The sequence below is a fragment of the Lagopus leucura genome, unplaced genomic scaffold, assembly GCF_019238085.1.
Source record: "Lagopus leucura isolate 7727_CA_CO unplaced genomic scaffold, USGS_WTPT01 Super-Scaffold_760, whole genome shotgun sequence".
NCBI classification, from domain to species: domain Eukaryota; kingdom Metazoa; phylum Chordata; class Aves; order Galliformes; family Phasianidae; genus Lagopus; species Lagopus leucura.
The window spans coordinates 779,451-798,835 of NW_024962257.1; the positions used below are offsets into that span (position 1 = coordinate 779,451).

At 44.9% G+C, this 19,385-nt stretch overlaps 2 protein-coding genes across 6 annotated transcripts; one reads left to right on the top strand and one right to left on the bottom strand.

The window, feature by feature from the left end:
* The first annotated feature begins 4 nt into the window (after positions 1–4).
* BFAR (bifunctional apoptosis regulator) lies at positions 5–9,254 on the top strand. Of its 4 annotated transcripts, none has more exons than XM_042864402.1 (8): positions 5–688; positions 3,673–3,989; positions 4,707–4,908; positions 5,253–5,422; positions 6,063–6,207; positions 6,449–6,619; positions 7,155–7,357; positions 8,136–9,254. In XM_042864402.1, exons 2-8 carry the CDS (start codon positions 3,724–3,726, stop codon positions 8,326–8,328), a joined length of 1,350 nt encoding a protein of 449 aa, XP_042720336.1. In that variant the 5' UTR covers positions 5–688; positions 3,673–3,723; the 3' UTR covers positions 8,329–9,254. The 4 variants fall into 4 exon arrangements, with proteins under 4 accessions (XP_042720336.1, XP_042720333.1, XP_042720334.1 ...); XM_042864399.1 differs by having other exon boundaries at positions 6–2,622; XM_042864400.1 differs by having other exon boundaries at positions 6–600.
* A 448-nt stretch (positions 9,255–9,702) lies between these two features.
* On the bottom strand, positions 9,703–17,599 carry PLA2G10 (phospholipase A2 group X). 2 transcript variants are annotated; one of them, XM_042864403.1, is made up of 4 exons: positions 17,542–17,599; positions 13,383–13,548; positions 11,000–11,106; positions 9,703–10,036 (listed from the first exon to the last, which is right to left on the bottom strand). In XM_042864403.1, exons 1-4 carry the CDS (start codon positions 17,597–17,599, stop codon positions 9,891–9,893), a joined length of 477 nt encoding a protein of 158 aa, XP_042720337.1. In that variant the 3' UTR covers positions 9,703–9,890. The 2 variants fall into 2 exon arrangements, with proteins under 2 accessions (XP_042720337.1, XP_042720338.1); XM_042864404.1 differs by lacking the exon at positions 17,542–17,599 and adding an exon at positions 15,951–17,232.
* Between the last annotated feature and the right edge of the window lie 1,786 nt (positions 17,600–19,385).

The following is a 19,385-nucleotide window of genomic DNA, read 5'->3' on the forward strand; positions in this document are numbered from 1 at the left end:
GCCATCTTGCCGCGGGCGGAGCCGTTCCTAGAGCACGGGCGGGAGAGTGCGGCCCAGCCGCTTCTGTGTGAGCGGTGACAGCCGCGCGGCGGTGGACCGTTAGGAGCTGGAAACCGCTGCGTATCGGCGGCAGAGGTCGGCAGCCCTCGAACGACCCAGCTCGGGCGCCGCGCGGAGTACCGGGGAGCGGTCGGTGTGAAGGGAAGGGCGGCGCAGGCGCCTCCGGGAAAGAAGTGGCGGACGTCAGCTGAGGAGGTGCGAGGAGCGCGGCGGGAGAGCACCGCGAGACAGCGAGCGTTCCTCGTCCCGTGCCGATGGAAAGGCGCTGAATGAAGCTCAGATGAACCTCAGAGCCCAGCCCGGCGTCCGTGGCCGTGCTGCAGGAGGGAACGGCCGTCCGGGAGACGAGCGCGGAGGATCCCGCGGCAGAAAGGCCGGCCGAAGCACGGCGCCTCAGCTGCTTTCGCTGAAACGCGCTGCGGAACGGCGGTCGGGGTTACGGCTCACACAGCCCGGGAAAGTCCTGTTCCGGCTGAACGAGAGCAAATGGAGCGAGCGCCTGCACGGAGCCGGAGCTGCGGGCCTGGGCGGTGGAGCTGGGTGAGGTTTTGCCTTCTGGCTGCGGGCGGTTCATGCTGCGCATGTCTGCAGCGAATAGCCTGCGGGATTACATGGTGCTCAGTAGGAGGTTAGTTGAAATAGTAGAGTTCATCTGTTTTGCAGTAACTTGTCTGAAATGTGAAATGCTAACCTTGCTCACGTAATTTTCAAGAACTGTTTGAAAGTTCTTGAAACTGCAGCCTCTCATTGAAGAGTCGAAACAAAAGTTTTAGAGGTAGCAGTACTTAACCAGTGGTGAATGGGCAAACTGAAGCTTTGAGGTGTGGGTGATCTGCTCGTGGCAGTGCTTGGCTCCCATCCATTGCTGCTCTGGAAGCCGAAGCAGGGCACCAGTGAGCATGTGTGTGTCCAGAGGTTGATGGCTGCAGAGACCGTGTCAGGTGTGAAAAGAGCCTGAGCTCGTGGTATCTGGCCCGAGGAGAAGCGGTGCTTCCAGGAGCTAGCTGCAGAATTGGGCCAAAGGTACAGAGCAGCAGGAAGCCAAGGCTGCAGGACAGCAGGTCTGTGCTGTGAGGGCAGAGCTGTCTCCATGGGGAGAATAGCCATTCTTTGTTAAGAGCAACTTCTCCCAGTGCACAGGCTGCCACTGCCGAGCTATGTGTGGTTGGTTTTGTTTGCTGAGAGGATCTGGTTTGGAGAAAAATAAAATTATTGATTATTGGCCATGATCCACATCTGGAATAGTCTCCTCTTAACTGTCTTCCTATAGTTTATTGCAATAAAAAGGAAATGCTATTGGATATTAAAAATAAATTAGGAATTATTAAGAATTCTGATTCAGAAGGTAACATTTACCTAGGGAGTTAAATACCCATTTCTTTTGTATGTGCACACTGGAGCAACTCCATTTACAAATACATAGCTTGTAATCTGAAATCTTTAAATGTCCTATTTTTTTTACATGAGACAAGATTGGCTGCTTTCCGAATTACTCAGTAGCCTTGGAGGAGAGCAGGTCAAATCACTAATTACAGAGTTACATTGTTTTTGTATTATGAACATTTTGTAAACTAAACCCAAAGTCTGAGTTTCCACATCCTCTGTATCAGTCTGCAGCACACTTGTATCAGACCTGTGTACTTTCTGTTACTTTACCAAGCGTCAAAGTGAAGCTAAGTGCAAACAAAAAATAACAATATGCCAAAAACAAGGCTCTAGAGCTAAATATTCTTAGTCCAATTCTTTGTGTGTGCCAAGACGGATGTAGGTGAACTTCCTCTGGTCTAGAAGAGGAGCATATTTTCACGCTAGGGTGATTTAAGGGTCTGCTCAGTGGGCATTAACTTCATATGCTTAATGAGGACTGCAAATAGAGTGAGGTGAGGTATGAGCTGGGCACTCCATCTTTGTATGAAATAAAGGCTGGAACTTAGCTGGGACAAAGCCTTGTGCTTTGCGTGTGGCAGAGGCTGGGACAGGTTTTGGTCCTTACACCATGCGAACTGCACCCTAAGAACCAAGTCTCTAAGAAAATGTCACGTTATATTGCACAGTAAGAAATCCACCTTGTCAGCACTTTAAAAAAAAAAACAAACCAATCTTTGCTTTGGACAGTAGTCGAAAAGGAATACAGTGAGGGAAGGGACGCTGATATAAATATGCGTGAGGGTGTGTGTGTATATATGAGCTATCTCAAATGTAGTGAAAGTAGTCTGTGTGAGCCAGCATCCTGGGTACCGCTGCCGTTAAGCCAGCCTCTAATAGCCTGACGAAGCTCTGCCATCAGGGCTCCAGCCCTCAGCCGGACGATAACTCGGGCACGGTGGGCGGACGGTCAGAAACGCAGCTCGGTGCTCTCGGAGGGAAGCGAGCGCGTTCAGGAAAACTCAGAATGCAGAGCAGCGCCAGGAGGGTGGCTTTTAAAACGTTGAAAAACAAGGTTAAAGATCGAAAAGGGACGGCCGTGCGTGCGCAGGGCAGCCGCCAGCTCAGCCGAGGCGGCCGTCGGGAGCCGAGCGCGGATCCGAGCCCCGCGCTGCGGGACGAACCCCAGAGGCGCCGGTAAGTGCGGAGCGGTGCGGGGCCGGGGCTCCTCCCGTGGCTGCGGCTCAGGCGGCCGACTGCGGGGCGCGTCCCGGCGGAGCGGGGAGGAGCAGCCCGGGCGGGAGGGCCGCGCGTCCGCGGGAGCGTTAGCGCCTGTGTCCTCGGGAAGGCGGAAGAACGGTCTCGGGCGCGGAAAGGTTGCCTTTGTTTCTCCTCGTGTAAGCGATGGTTCGCTCGCCGCGCTCGGAAGACCGGCGGTCCGTGCTGCGCTGCGGAGCGGCCCGGCGGGCGGCACTGCGCCTCGGGGCTCTCCTCTCCTCTCCCTCCTCTATCCTCCCGCTCTTCTCCCTTCTCTCTCCCCTTTCCCCGCCCGGCTGCCCGCTCTCGTGCCCGCTGGCGTTGCGATAAGCGCGGTGTGCTGCGGCCCGTGCGGCGCGGCCGTTCCGTAACGGCGTCGGCGCCTGCCTTACCGCGGTGATACGATCGCCTCAGAGCAGAGCGAGAGCGCTAAGAGAACAGGGCGGTATTTTTGGCCGCAGTCGCTCCTTTCTCACCTGCGCGTTTCCCGAGCTGGCAGCGAGGAGCGGGCGCTGCTCGGGGCGGGTTCGGCTCCGCTCGCCCCGTGCCCGTACCTGAGCGCACCGCGAGCCGCTGCCGTCCGTACGGTGTGCGGACGTCGGCCTTGCTTTTGTCTTTTGTTCTCTTCTGGTGTTTTCTATTGATGTTGCTTGTGGGTAGGCAGAAGAAGAAGGGCCTCTGAATTGGAGAGCTGGCGGCGCCTTCGGTTTCGCTTTCGCTGCGTTTTTGGTTTCCGTAACGCCAGAGAAGAAAAGGCAAAGAGGCTGAGCCCGCTGCTTTACACCCAGAGCCTCATTCTGAGCGTGGTTTGGGGTGAATGTACTGTTGAAAAAGTGGAATGATGTTTCCCTTAGGAAAAATTTAAGTTAACAAGTTTTAAAACTACAAGAGCAAGAAAATGTGTTACAATGGAAAAAATACACTTCTTGCAATCCTAAACATCTGTAGTAACTTTTTTTTCATACCGAGGCCTCTCCTGTTACTTTACAGAAGCAATGCTGTGCCGATTTGAAGACCAGCTTGCATAAGGTATAAAAGAAGATGGAAGAAGATGAGAGCTTATGCAGTGAACCCAGCATGGCAGGAGTTACAGCACGCGCTAAGCCTGAAGTTGGCCGGCAGATATCAGTGAGTGAGTTCCTTTGCCACTGCTGTTACGACATTCTGGTCAATCCCACCACCCTGAACTGTGGGCACAGCTTCTGTAGACATTGCTTAGCCTTGTGGTGGGCGTCCTCCAAGAAGAATGAATGTCCGGAATGCAGAGAAAAATGGGAAGGATTCCCCAAAGTCAACATTCTCCTGAGGTGATTTTAATATACTTTTCTGCTGTTTGTTTGGATTCCTAAACCAAGCAAAACTAACTGTCTGCTTAGGTATTTTTGTATTTTATTCAAGTCTTTATTTTATCTGAAGTCTTTCATGCTACCCCTCCTTTTTTTCTGAAAAAAATGGAAAGCACAGAAGTGAGATGGTGGTTGCTTGTTTGGTTTTTCCCTTCTGACTTTTTAGGGGATTTGTATTAAGTTAGAATTATCCTTGATAGCAAAGGGACTTTCTATGATAGGAATCTTTTATAGAAAGAAATGTGACCTTATGGCAGAAGAAAGCAAGAAATACCGAACTGCTGTCTGCAGTTACCTACAATCCAGTTCCTGTGGTGCAAGGAAACAGTTACCTTCACTAATAGATTTTTAATAAGTAGGATATAGGATTGATGCTTTTATGTTGTCTCTTGCTTAGCATTTTTGAATAATCAGGACATGCCCATAGCAAACAATTCTAATTTTGCATTAAGGACTTACTTGTTTTTAAATGAGAGATTTTTTACTTCCTCTATATTTAAAATGCTATTTTGAAGTAGTTGATTAACTGTACCAAGTGCTAATAAGTAATGTTTTCCTGCTTTCAGAGATGATAGTCTTTGGTATAAGCTGGAAAATATAAATCTTAAAATAAATTCCTTTTCTAAGTGCTAAGGCTCAGTGATGATATTGGTCAGTGACAAGTGTTTCTCCCATTAGGGATGTTATTGAAAGGCTGTTTTCTGATGCCATTGAACAAAGAAAAGAAGATATTCAGCAAAACAGTGATGTAGTGCGCAGCTTAGCAACCTTCCAAAAATATGGGAATGACCAGATTTCTACGGCTCCAAACACAGGAAGAATTAATCCTCAAGGAAGAGGGTTTTTCTCAGGCGTTCTGACAGCTTTAACTTGTGTAGCAGTAAGTTTCATCTGGATGGTCTTCCATATTCTTGGTTAAGTATCCAATGAAATGTACTTAAAGTCTATGGATGTCAAAGCGATTGTCGGTATAGAGGAAACTTCAGCTGAGCTGAGTGAATGCGCTGTGTCAGAGTTGTCTACCAGGTGTACAGTTTCAGTTTACAGCAAATGGAAATTAGACAAATTGGCTAAAAGGTATTTTCTTATAACCTAAATACTGTAGGGTCCTTAGAATGGAAGATTTTGCGTGTCGAGCCCCTAATGCATGTTTATCTGTATGATTTAATATATTTGCGTTGCAGGTAAAGAACCTCCTTTGTTTTATTTTTAATTTACATGTAGGTAGTACTACTTGGGTATCACTGGAGTAGCAGAGAACTTGAAGATGATCTTCTTGTCCACAAGCCTGTTGCTAAATGGACTGCTGAAGAAGTGGCGCTTTGGCTGGAGCAGCTGGGCCCTTGGGCCTCTCTTTATAAAGAAAGATTTTTGCTGGAGAAAGTGAATGGAAGGTGAGTGGTCTAATTATCAGGAGCTGCTATCATCTGAGTGGATTGCTGGGTGGCTTTCGTTAGGCATGGTGCATTTTGTAATAATCAGACTTTGTTCCATAGTGGGGGGGGAATATTCTGTTGATGTATCAAGATAAAATATAGGGGAAGTTTTAATATTTGTAGTTGAAAACAGTAGTAGATACTTAGCAACCTAACTGAAGTTTTTCTGAGAGCGTATTTAGATACTGACAGTGCAGACTGAAATGGTCCTGAAAATAAAATTCTATTAATGCAATATCCACCCCTCCACTTTTCTTTCCTGTGAAAACATGCATATGCTATATTGTGCTCGACCGACGAGCTCCAGGTTTGATATCAGGAGACCAGACTAGATCTGTGATGTACTGAAGAACTGTGTTCATTAATAGTCAACAAGCTCATACATTTGCATGCTGAGAGCAGGCAAGAGAGAACTCGAAAAGAAGGATATTTAAAACCCAGCTTCTGAGATGCAGTTGATTCAGAACATGAAAGGTGATCCAAAAGGTGATACCTTCTATCAGTAGCTTATTGTTTCAGTATGTAGTTACTGATTTGTTAGTCATATCTTCTTGGTGTAGAGTCACTGTTTGCCTTCAAAATTCTTCTGCCTTTTTAGGCTCCTTGTAACGCTGACAGAGGAGGATTTCACAAAAGAGCCTTTCAGTATAGAGAACAATAACCATAGAAAAGCAATTACAGCAGAATTGGAATGTGTCAGAACTTTAGGTGTTAAACCGCCACAGAACCTTTGGGAGTACAAGGTAAATTCTCTTAGTCTACCATCTATATTAAGTGACTTTAAGTCATATATTTCAAAGACAGCTCTCTTAAAGTTGAAAGGGTTGTTAGGGAAGTAGAATTATCTTTGTAAAAATTGCTTAGCTTAATCAACTATTGTATTTGAAAAAATGACCCTTTGAGAAATGACTGTTAGAAAAGTCTAAGAACTGTCATGCACCTTTCATTTCATCTTTTCATTGTTTACAATTTGACACTTTTCAGGCAGTAAATCCAGGAAAATCACTCTTTCTTTTGTATGCACTCAAGAATTCTCCAAGACTCAGTATGTTATACTTATATCTGTTTGATTATACTGAAGCTTTCCTACCTTTTATCCACACCATTTGTCCTATGCAAGAAGACCAATATGAAGACATGGTCACAAAATTATTAGTAAGTGCTCAAATGCTACTTGGTTGAAGCATGTTAAGAATCAGTTGCTTAAAAAAGTGTGATGCAATTATTCATAATGTCATCTCCTTGCAGTGCAACTTCTTAAAAAGAAATCTTAATAGTAACTTGTTGCTTTTACTTTATTATGCAGGACTAGCAGTGTTGTGACCATAACCTGTACTAAGAATTATTTAAGATGTTTAAGGTTTTAAGTCTGTGAAACTTAATTTTCTTATTATCATATTTTTTTATCTTTTAAAAAAAAAAAAAAGTTCACATGAGTGTAGAAAGACCTTTCACTGAAAATATCTTCACTGAAAAAATGGGGTGATAATGTCTGTCTGGCTGTGATGTTTTGGCTAATTAATTGAAGTTATTGGGTTATGATATTATCTACTGAAAGCATAAAAAAGAGTAATTACTGCTTTGAATTTACTAAACAAATAAAAAAACAGTAAAAGATCAATAAAGGAACGGTGGAAATAAGCCAGTATTTAGTAGGAAATTGTTTAACACTTTTTATCCTAATTTACAGGACCTTAAAGATCCCACTTGGAAACAGTGGAGAGAATTCATTGTAAAGTATATATTTTTGCCATACCAGTTGGTAGCTGAATTTGCTTGGGACTGGCTGGATGTGCACTACTGGACATCAAGATTTATCATTGTAAATGCCATGCTACTCTCTGTTCTGGAACTATTCTCCTTTTGGAAGCTCTGGTCAAGAAGAGAATTGAAGTAAGTCTTACTGAGCTTGTTGAGGGATGTAGGAAGTACACTATAAACTGGAAAATAGGTCTGTTATGAGGGGCTTACTGAAAATGATAATAAGATGCAAGTCTGAATCTGCACATGTAATACTCGCTTTTGAATATTTTTGTTGCTGTGGATACTTGAAAGGATTTCCTACAGCTGGTTTTACTGATCAGATGAAGTAAATGCAGTGGTTTTATTTAACTGTTCAGAAGGTGTCTCGCTCTTCCCTTGAGAACTGCCTCTTAGCATAACTGGTGTTATCTGTCAGCTGAGAGCTAAATACGTCAGAGTTCTGTCATGGTATGTTCACAGGATAGTTATTGAAGGATATTTAATTGGACAGATATTGCTGCTTTAATGCATTAATATCACTTCATAATTGCTGTGATCTCTTGGTTATAATTCTTTAAAAGTTTTGTGGAGAAATTCTTGCTTTGGCACATATGGAGTTGCTGCTCTTGCCAGCAGGTAGGGGGCAGAACATCTTCAAAAGAGAACTGGCTGTGTGGAAATCATCTATGGCAAATCTGGAATTCTACCACTTCCAACTGCTGTGCTTTGTGGTCTGAATAAATTGGCATAATGCTTCCTCACATAAAAAGTAATATTAGTGTGTTTTAAGTAAGTTTTTGTGGAGTGAAGAATTCTGTTTTTTATAAGAAACTTGAGTAGGTGTGAAATAATTTGAGGCTAAAACACTAGCTTGTCTTAGAATGGTTAAAAGCAAAGCCTCTAAGCCTCTCCCTTTCCTTTTCCACAGGACTATTCCTCACAGAATGTGGAAACATTTTTGGAAAGTCTCAACCCAGGGTCTTTTTGTTGCAGTTTTTTGGCCTGTTATTCCTCAGTTTGTCTGCAATTGTTTGTTTTACTGGGCCTTGTACTTCAACCCAATTATAAACATTGATCTTGTAGTTAAAGAAGTAAGGCGCCTGGAGACACAAGTGCAATGACTGACATCGAGCTTTTGAGCTGGTTAGTTTCCAAAAATGCTTACTTCAAAAGAAACTTTGGTTTATGTTTTTATTTTCCTTTTATAATGTGGCAGTGAAAGTAGATTACATTAACTTAAACATATGAAAAAGCCTTGAGGTAAGTTACTGTTGAACAGCTGATTCCAAGTCTGAGGATGGGCTTTATTACCCAATGATTTTTGTAGTTAATGAAACAAATATATTCCTGATTTAGCCACTTGAAACTTAGTTAAGTCGTATTTTTGATCAAATAGTACTTCTTTGTTCTGTCATGAAATCAGTGTTTTCTGGAAAGCTGTGGTGATGTTTTCAACTTACTGTTCCACACCAGCAGTGTGCTGTGCAGAACTTGAGTTTGCCGAAGGAAAGCTGAAAGGATAGGCTTGATATTGGAAGTACTTTGGTGTTTTCAGCCTGCTTTACGTGTGAAGTTCTGACTGAGAAATGCACAGTGAGGTTGTTCTAAAATTCCCTGTGTAGATGGCAAAGACCAAGCTTTGGCCTATGGAAAATATGGCAATTGCTGTTCACATGGTTTTTTTTTTGTTCTGTTCAGATCAGTTAGAATTCATCAACAGCTTCTTTAATGCTCTCTTAAAAAATCTGTTGCTAATCCTTAAATTCACAATGAGCTCTTAAAAGGATTATTTTGGATAAGTGACCTGACACTGTAATTATGCCTTACTGCAATGAAAGGTGTGTATTTAGGTCTGTGAATGAACACTGAGTGGAGATATGGACTGTTTTGTATAAATGGATTGCCACTTACTGATGTAAGGTTTTTGACCTTTCATTATGTGTTGTGAGTTTTTTTTGGTTTTGCTTTTGTGTTTGTATCATGAGTATGAGCTTTAAATTTGCCTACGAATATTTTTTAAAGATTAAAGATATCATTTTAAATCATAGTCCTTCCTGAAGAAGTTTTATTTATTTATTTTATATCAAAGTATTTGACATTACCTTTGACTTGCATTTCTTGTATTTGTTTTGTATTCCTCTCACTACAAATAAGTTGAGGTGGATGAAGATAAACCATTCCTTGTTCTTAAGCTGTTAAAATTATCAGTTACGGAAAAATGTGTTTGTCAGTAGTTTTGTTACTGACTTCTCCTTTTCTTAAAATGTCTCCCAAAACTATGGAAACAAGCTGAAGCCATTTTTATGTCCCTGTGAGTTACAAGCTCCTGAACTGTGCAAACTGCTGTTGTGTGAGATCAAACTCTGATGGGAAAGGTAGCCAACCCAAGCCATTCTGTGATTCAGACAAATCAGTCAATTACACCTTAAACTGATAAATACTAAAGAAGAATTTGAGCTTCGTAAAGAAAAGCTTAAACCAAATTACTGAACTTGGTTTTTGTCCATGTATTGTAGAAAGTAAATAAGAAGAGAAGTGTTTACTTTGGCCATTCTAAGGCAGAGGAGTGGCAGGAGGGAAGGACGAGAAAGAGAAAAATCATTTCCTGTCACTACTGTGACAAAAGCCATCTTTGCAGATTTCGAGTAAGTACAGAGTTTTCATAGGGGCTGATGTTGTGTGTTTAATATCTACACAAAGGTTGAACCTCACCACACATGATATCTGGCCACAGGAGGTACTTGGTATGGTAGGGAGCTTTAGAAAAACATTTGGCAGCTTCACGATCACATTCACATGCCATTTTTTGACACTTGTCTTCTAGTGATTCTGAAAGAAAACAAAGTAGGTTTGATTCTAGTTTGAAGTAGTAATAATAAAAATACCCAATGAAAGTACAATTACTGCCTCCCACGTTCACCGTATAGTGTTCATTACCTTTCATAGAACAGCAGTAATGTTTCGTTTTGCTCTTGTAGTTGAAATGCAATAGGAACTGCACTAAGCTTTAGTAATGCACTGCTTTCGTGTATTAGGAATTCTTCCATCTTTAGACTGAGCTCCATGCAAGGACAGCTCAGCAATAGAGGATACATAAGCATGGTTTGCTTCAGCAAAACATCTGTAGTGCCTTTCAAAAGGAACTCTGATAAACAGTTCCTCTTTGGGAAGCAGTGGGTACCCCTCCTGCATGTCCTTCTGGGGCAGAAATCAGGAAAAACGTTTCCATTTCATGTGCACTTTGATCAGTTACAGGATGTAGCATTAAGAATTGCATATGTGAAATAAAGGATGCAAGAATGCTCCATTTTCAGCTTAAATCCCACCTCCCCTTGCTTACTGCCACTTCCTCTTTATTAAGGAATTCAGTAAGAAATTAAAGGATCGGAGCAATGGAGGAAATTAGCGAGTAGAGGGTCTGTGTGGTGTAGGGTGTGGTGTAACGTGGGCTCCCTCATACACATCAGCTGCCTGTAGCTGGAGTGAAAAGGTGGCCAGTGTCATTTCTGTGCTGTGTGTTTGGTCCGGATTTTTAGTGCTACTGAAAGAGTACTGGAAACTTGCAGATTGGAATTCTGGTTGTGTGTCAGCAAGTGGGAATTTAGAAGAGGAAATTGGATTCGGTTGGAGAGCCGTACTTTCTGGAAACACAGCCTGCTCTGGCAAAGAAGTCAGAAATGGAGGGAAGGCAGAGTAAGGATTTTGTGGTTAGTTAATGAATGTCTTTCTGTGAAGTCCCTGAGACAATTGGTACAAGTCAAACTAAACTCACAACCAGAGCTGTCCACTCACCACACACAGCAGTGTTGTCCTCGCATTCCCAGTGGTAACTTTCTATCTTGGGGTGACAGCCTGCTTGCTCTGCCTTACCGTAGCAGCAGTCATGGTTAAAGCAGCACCTGGGAATAACAGAAATGGGCTTGCCTTAATGCATGCTGTGGTAATTTACAGCCACATATCTGGATGGTTTTGAGTGGCACGTTTCTATAGGTGATAGGAATGAAATAATCCATGCAAACAGTTACCTACTCAGGAATCAAAACAAGCTAATTGGTTAGTAGGTATGATGCAGAACATTTTGCCTGTATTATGATTGAAGTGTCTGCTACGTGTTGAACTCATTGAACTTCCCCTGTGTTTTCATCCATGAGAATCTGAAATGTTTTTAGTTTGCAATAAAGTAACTACTTCAGAAGGTAAGCCCTTTCTGCAGCATCTCTCTAGGTGATGATTAAACACCAGCACAGTTTGCCAGATAATAACTGCCTTATTTTTCTTCCAATTATTGATGTTATTGTAACAGTTGCTAACAGCGGACCTGTTAGGCCATAGCATATCACCCCAGATGTCTTACTGCAAACCAGCTGCTCTTTTTGACTCAGTGGAAGAACAGGATGTATCAGTGAGCTCTTTGTGTTCAGTCACTCCATTTCCGCCTAAAAGCATCGTATTACTGTAGGCACGTGATGTTTAGGTGGTGTTCAGCTTGCCTGAGGAACTTGTTTGCAATAGAGCTCACAGCACTTTTTCCCACTTGCAATTACTACTTTTTTTTTTCCCCATGCTTATTAAATGATTACCAATCTTCATTTAAACATCCTGCAGCGCTGAACAGTTGACCATCACAATGCCTGTGAAGTAGCTCAGTGCATCCATTCTAGGTAGGAATAAGTCTTCCAAAAGAAAACAATCAAAAATCTACACTCGGAGCATTGGTAGCAGGACTAACAGGAATGACCCAGCAGCAGGGCTGCTTTTGCCACAGCTTTGTGCCAGTCTTCATATGGTTACAAAAAATGGTAGTCTACAAAAATATGGCTTAATTTTTTACAATAGCTTTTAAGCCTTTGAAGAATAGAACATATGTTTCTGGATTTTTAGATGTTGTCTTGTAAAAGCAATACAGAAAGCAGTTGTCTCCATGTGCACATTTATAAGTGATAGGGATACATTTAAGAGGCAGTAACTATTATGTGAATAATTTACTTGTTAGCAGATCGAATTCTGAATGTAAGCAGTCCACAGGACAGCTTATAACTTCAAGAAATACTTGATGAGAGCATTTGATGCTACGCGTTAATTAGCACTGTTCCTGATCAAATGCAGAAGCAGAGTACACATGCTCACTTCTACCTTGTTCTTAGTGTCATGTGGCTGCTAAAACCCAGCCACAAATAATGAGCCGTGCTCTGAGAGGAGCCTTCTTGTTACCATGGGACTTTACAGAAGTGAAAATCAGACCTACAAGGCAAGACTGGCAAACTGCAGATGCTCCATCCTTATCTTCAGATATGTAAGTGACCAAGAACTGGGCCTTCTTTTCCTATGTGTTCTAGCCATCAAAGTAGCAGCCTCAAGAATAATAGCATTTTATACCCAAAGGCCTGAAATACGTTGGCAAAGGCTGTAGAGGTGTAAGGTCTGACCACAAAAGCTTCAGATACTGGCTTTCTGTATGTTCTGCTCTAATGGTAAACATCAGGTGTTTTCCTTCTGATTTACAGTAGTACCTGTCTGCTAAGTGGGAACTTGAGCTGCAGTGTGTGGTGGGGAGGTGCATCACTGTAATGGTAAGCTTGAAAATGTGAACCCTTATGTAACTGTTGTCACCAGGAAATCATCTTCCTGTCAGCTAATGTTCAATTATAAATTAAATTAATGCCAGTCAGTGCAATGAGACCTAGTGCTAAATATGAGGACTGTTTTTCATGCTCATTTTCGTAAGAACTTGTTATTAGTTTTACTCAAATGTTATTTTTATCAGGTTGAATTTCACACAGTTTTGTGTCTTATTTTGAATACTAATAGAGTGGGCTGAGCAAAACTAAAATAAAAAGATTTTTTCAATGACTTTTTTTTTTAATAGACTGAATGTTTGTGCTTTTAAAACTTCTCCAAGAAGTCTTTAGTTCTTCAGCTCTTGGCCAAGCAGTAACATCCAGGAAACTATGTTGTACTGTGAGGCCAGTGTTGGCAAGGTAAGAATTTCAGCTGAAGACTCGCATAGATCTACACCAATGCCATTTTAATGCTTCAAGGTTTCTTAGCACTCTGAATTGTGTTTAAACTCAGTTCCACATTGATGTTAACTGGGCCTAACTGACAATTCAGACTTCTTGCTTTGGTATTTGCAAGCATTCAGCACTTTGCTACCCAGATAAGAAGTTATGCTTACCAGTCCACTCTGTCCTTGGGCCATCCCCTTCCTCCCAGGCCACAGTAGCACCCATAGCGCAGGTAGGCAAAAGGAGACCGCCCTGTAGTGCATCTGATGGCTCCCGCCAATTCAAGAATTCCTCTTCGGTTCCTAACGTGGGCTTCCCCCAAAGTGCCTCCATAAACTGTGGAAGAAAAACTGTTTACTTTGTATTGGATGAAATACTCAGACACAGCCTTTTCGTTTTTTTCTTCTAGCTATGATAATGAATATCAGGACTTCAGAGACTGTTCTGGAATCTCTGTGGTGCTGTTGTGGATACCTGGTCATGTCTGCTTCCTTTGCAGCTCTGAAGTAACAGCTTTCAGCTCTGGGTAGTAGAAGAGTACCTTTGAGGCATAACCAAACTGTTATCTCTACAACAGCACTGCAAGAGTTACTTTCACACGCAGTGCATTCCTGGCTGAAAAAAACTTACAGAGCAACTGCAGTGCTACAAATGGAGCAGCTTGCACTCCTGAGTGTTTGGGGAAATTTGGCTGGAGTTGTGTGGTGGCCAAAGGAACTGCGACAGCAGTTGATGGCAAAGCTGGGGCTGCTTGAGTGATGGTTGTAACTCTGAGGAAACCCCTGAGGGAAGTGAAGAATTTACGGAGTGTAGCAGTTCCTGGGCAGCGGGGAAAGAAGATGCAGGAGGGGTAGAAAACAGGAAGACAAAGGCAAGACTTTGTAAATTCTGTTCCTGGTTGCATCAGGGAATTGTTTGCCAACTTTGGAGAAATCCCAATCCCTTATTTAAATCCAGGTAAGGTGGAAGCAGTGAATTGTCTTCTCCCTGGGGAGCTCAAGTGTAATTCCCGGAAGTGTGCCATGTAAGCTAAAGAAAAGGAAACAAACTTGTTCTTGCAGTTTGTTTATATTAGAGCTCCTAGTCATCCAGGCGCAAACCAAGACTGCGCAGTACCAGATGCTGTGAATATGACTGCAGGAAAGGTCTGTTGCAAGAGCGCTGTGACCTCAGTATGACAGAAGCAATGAAGGAGACTCCTGGAACCCGCAGAACTACAGAAGCAGCAAGGGTATCAGCATGGTAAGGGTTGCATGAGTGTATAAGCAGCCTAAAACCATTTCCAGAATATTTTATCAGAACTTCCGTGGGATAAAATCCAAAAATTGAAAAGTGGAGTGACATACTTGTGCAGTTCCACATAGTTTATGATTAAGATGCATTTTTAAGTTGTTCTGTGACATCTGTTGTTACAGCGGTTGCTCATTTCTTGTCGGGATGGGAATATCCCCGAGGGTTCCATTGTGCATTCCTGAAAAAGCAGCCATGCTTTTACTAGGCCATTTGGGGGTAACTCCTGTTTTTAAGCGTGGAATGGATCTTCATTGTCTGTGAGTTTTCTTGTTTGTCATGCAAATCGTGTGTGGCTGCATTGGAGACAATACTGTGGCTGAGGAAAAAGGGAGGGAACCAGACTGGGTTTAATTTGTTGGCTTAATGATGTGTATGAGAAATTACAAATGCATTGCTGTGATATCAAGAGGTCACAGGAAATAAATACAAGCAAGTGTACAAAGATACTCTACAGCGAGACAGTTTGAGTCTAGACAGTTAGAGCTTTCAAAAAGCTTGCAATATTTAATTCCTGTGATCATCACGTATCTGGAATTGTGACTGCCTTTGCTAAAATTTCAGCTGATGAGAGAAAGCTTTAGAGAAGGGTTTTTGGAGGGGAGGGTGAAAGCCAGACCAGCCCCAAAGCCCTGACGAGGTCTGTCCACGTAAATGGGTGCCAGGCAGCCGCTTTACAAGTGGAGGTCAAAGGGAAAACAAATCCATACCAATCCCAGCATGGCTCTAGGCACTGCTTCTGTCCCCACTGCTGTTTGACAAACTCTGTAGTTGTCCTTGTGAATTTAATAACTAAGTCACGGAGATTAGAGGCTATGCATGGCTTTCTGAAGAGTGAAATTAAGTAAGAAGTGAAGACAGACTGAGAGAAAGTAGAGAGAGAACAGGCTGAGAGAAAGTAGCACCAGGTAATCCGTTACGGTTGTGTTGCGCTTGATTTCAAATCTGTAATTTTGTTGCCCACACTGGAGTCCTGCCATTGGAGTTTAAGCTTCTGGATTGCTGCCTATGCAGGCTCTTGAGAGCTTGGATTGTGCTGTGCATTGTGTCATGATTATCATGTCTTTGCAAGATATTTTCTGCCACACCTTCCTATATAATTTTTCCTGGCTTTCTGGCTGCCTACCTTGCAATAATATTTAAAACAAACAAACAAACAGCAGTCCCTTAAATTTCTGTTTGCTTGTAGGGGGAAAAAGGCACTTAAGAAGCATGAGTTTTTTGTGTTGTGCCGTACTTCCTATACCATTTTCCCTTTGCAAGGGTCGCAAAGTTTTTCGATACTGTATTTTTATTGAGATACAGAGCTTTAGTGAACTGTGATACACAGCTGCATTAATCATTGGCATCCTGTATAGTCCATGTGGATTTTATAAGAAATTCTAAGCCATGCTATCAAAGGCGGAGGCCACAGAAACATTTTTGATGTCAAGTATATTTAGGATTACCTATAGTGATGTTTCCTTGTAAGGTCATAGTGTTCCAGTAGTTCGGAGGTTGAGAACTAGGAGTGAGCAGTTTTTCTGATGCATCTCCCAGGTCCTGCCAGGAGTGGATGCCCTCAAACTGTATGCGTTACCACTTTTTTCTTTTTCTGGCTTAGATTTGTCCACTGGTTTCACAAGCCCTCAGGAACGGCCTTTCTCACCTCCTCTCTTTGCCCAGACTACTGCCATACACAACTACAGCTTATAGAAATAGCAAACTTCTTTGGACAGATACATTTGCCTGATAGTGCAGCACAAGCATTGAGAAAGAGGTAAATTACCTTTCCCTCCCTGCTCCCTGCCTACGGAACGGGTGAGTGCAAAGCCTGACTCAGAGCCATCAGGCTGAAGGCAGGCCCTCTCTGTAATGATCACTCCAGGCTGCCACAAGCAGTGAAACAGTCTTTCATCGCTTCCCTTGATGTTCTTGCTGAGGTTTGGGCCAAGCAAGGATGAAGGCTTGGAGGAGGAACAAAGTGCAGAAGGAATAACAGGGGCACGCTGAGGTCAGGAAGTGGAATTGGGGCAGTGAGTCCAGTGGGACCTTCTGCTGGCCCCATCATGTGAGCGCCTTCCCTCGGTCTTTAATCCTGTGATTGCCCTTCTTTCCTCCCCCCAGCCCCTGCTCAGCTTGTACAGAGGACCTGCTTCAGGAATGAGTGGGATGTGTGAAGAAGTGCAGGAAGACAAAGGAGAATCTCTTACTTTAGGCAGCTGAGTGCTCTTCTGGAAAAGTGGCTTTTATCCTAGCGGTGCAGCAGCAGTCTGTTGAGCCGCACGCTCTGCCTGCGCTCCATGCCTGCGCCCGGTGCTCCTGGGCTGGGGGCCGAGCGGGCGCAGTGAGAGCCGGGCTGTGCCGTGCTGTGCCGCGCTCTGTCGTGTGGCAGTGCTAAATACTGTGGGGTTCTTTCACGACACCGCAGGAACCTAAAATTAGCGGATACTTTTCTGTGCACTAGCTGCTTAGAAAGGAGGGTATAGCTCCACAGGAGCATGGAAGAAATACGTCCAGTCAGGTTCTGCATTGATGAGTACCTCAGAAAATCTACGAGGAAATGAACTGTAAACTATTACAACTGCTCTCTATTACGGGACGCCTATTTAATAAGCAGGATCCAAAAAATTAAATATTTGCCAAGTGCGTTGTCTGTGAGGGTAAGGCAGGAGGTGGGGGTCCTGTAATTACGGACCCACCCGTACCTTATTCACTGCGCCCGCCTCGCTCTGCGGGAGCCGCCGCGCCGTGCCGCCGCGAGCAGCGCCTACGATGTGTCCCGGCACGGCGCCTCGGCGGGCGAGCAGCCGGCTGCCCTACGTGCGGGCTGCAGTCTGGAGATCCTGAACTTGAAACATGAGATTTAAGAGTAAAGGGAGGACGAGTCAAAGGACCTCCAGCGCGGCAGCTCCGTGCCGCTCGGCAGCGGACAGGCGGCTCTCCTGGCCGCAGCGGGCCGGCCGCTTCTCGGGAGGGAAGATGCGCCTCGCCGCGTCTCTCCGAGGGCTGCCCGCTCCGCCCCAACCCCCGCCTCAGCTCCCGGGAAGCGGCACTCACCGGCGGCGAGCAGCAGCAGCAGCACCAACGGCAGCGGGGCCGGGCGGCGGGGCTCCATGTGCGGTGCGGCGGGCGGGGACGCGGCTCCGGGCAGCGCTGCAGCGCTCTGGCAGCGGCGTGTAGGTGTGAGCCGGCTATAAAGGGCTGCTGCTCCTGCCCCGGTCGGGTCCCCGCAGCCGGGGCCGCGGACCGCGCTCTGTCCGTCCCGCCAGAAGGGAGGGGCTGCGGCCCGGGAGCTCCGCCGGCGGTAACGCTCCCGATCGCTCCGCTCCGGAGCTGCGGCGCCGGGGCGGTTGATCAGCGCTGGCGGAGCGGGGCTGCGGGGAGAGGAGCGTGAAGCCTCCCGTCCACGCAGCCTTATCCTGGAGGGATGCTCTGCCGTGGGGCGTTTTTGTTTTTTTTTGTTTTGTTTTTTCCCAGTCATGTCATCTTTTGGTCTTTTTTCCCTTTTTCCCCTTCTAACTCTGCAGTTATATTGAAACAGCAGGATGCTACTTTCCCACCATTCGTTGCCCCTCTCAGTGCACAGTGCCACTTCTATACAACTTCTCTTCACTGTTGTGCTGTGATTTTTTTCATCACACCTTTGATAACTGTGTGGAAACTGCTGCGTTCCATGCCGATGCTCCCTGTAGTCCCAGCCCTCGCTATGCTGGGCCTTCGTTTTGGTGTTGACTTTCTCTCCTGCGGCACTGGCACCCTTTGGGATAGGAACACCACTGGGGATAAACTCAAAGTTAGAAAGAAAGACAGTAGTTTCTTTCTTTCAATGGGATAAACGAGGACTCGTTCTCAGTCATCTTACAATTGGAAAGCAGCCTGAAGGTTGTTTATTTGTTTGGTTTTGTAGTGAACAGTATTTTCACCAAAGAAATAGAATATTTTTGCATGTGCATACTGAAGAATTATTCTTTTGCCTTAAAATAATCTCACTTCTGTTTTAGATATCGTTCCTCTTCCATCAGAAGTAGAAATCATACGTGGTCTGATTCCAGAGGACAGGAAGCATGCACAGACTGATCGGGTTTGGTTTTGTGGCGCTGCCGCCGGTTCGCGCTCTGGATGCTTGTGTTGGCACAGAGGGGGCCGGTGGGGAGGCACCGATGTCGGTGTGCCTTCGCGCAGCTGCACGCAGAACGCCAGCACGTCTATGGCAGCCCAGGCAAAGCTGCGCACCGTGCCTGAAGTAGACGCGGTCGCGGTGCGAACCTTGCAGAGCAGAAGGAGGCGCGGTGCCCGGCTGAGAGCTGTGCTGCACGGAGGGATGGCGGGTGGTGGCCCGGGGTGCTGCGCTGTGCTTTGCTGGCAGCTGCCTGCGCGGCCGCTCCTGATGGACGGGACGCGGTGGCCGCGTGCTGCCGTGCGTCCAAACCTGCGGTGCTGCCGGCGCCGTGCAGCGCAGCTCCTGCTCTGCTTCCCGTGGGCTCGTGTGTCAGAGAGAGAACGGCCTGTGGCAAACATCGCTGTTGTTGGTGACCTGGAAAAGGTGTTGCTGATGTCACAACAGAAAATCCGTAAGTTTAGGATAGAATTGATTTATTTTTGAGATTTTGTCGCTACCGCCATCAAGTGGGTCAAAGCAATTTCCTCATTACTCATGGAGTCACACCGCTAATTGCTGTTGCACTATTTTTGTATTGTCACTTGTACATTATTTGTTTACTGACTCTTCCGGTCAGTAAGTCACACCTATTACAGTGTTCTAATAGCTCTCAACAGCAGTTTAGTGAAACTTCCAGTTGAACAGTGTCCCATCCAGCATGCCATCGGATATGACAGTGAGAACAGTATCCAAGGGAGCAACGTGGATTGTCTGGTATGTTTGCCCTTCAGGAGACGGGGTG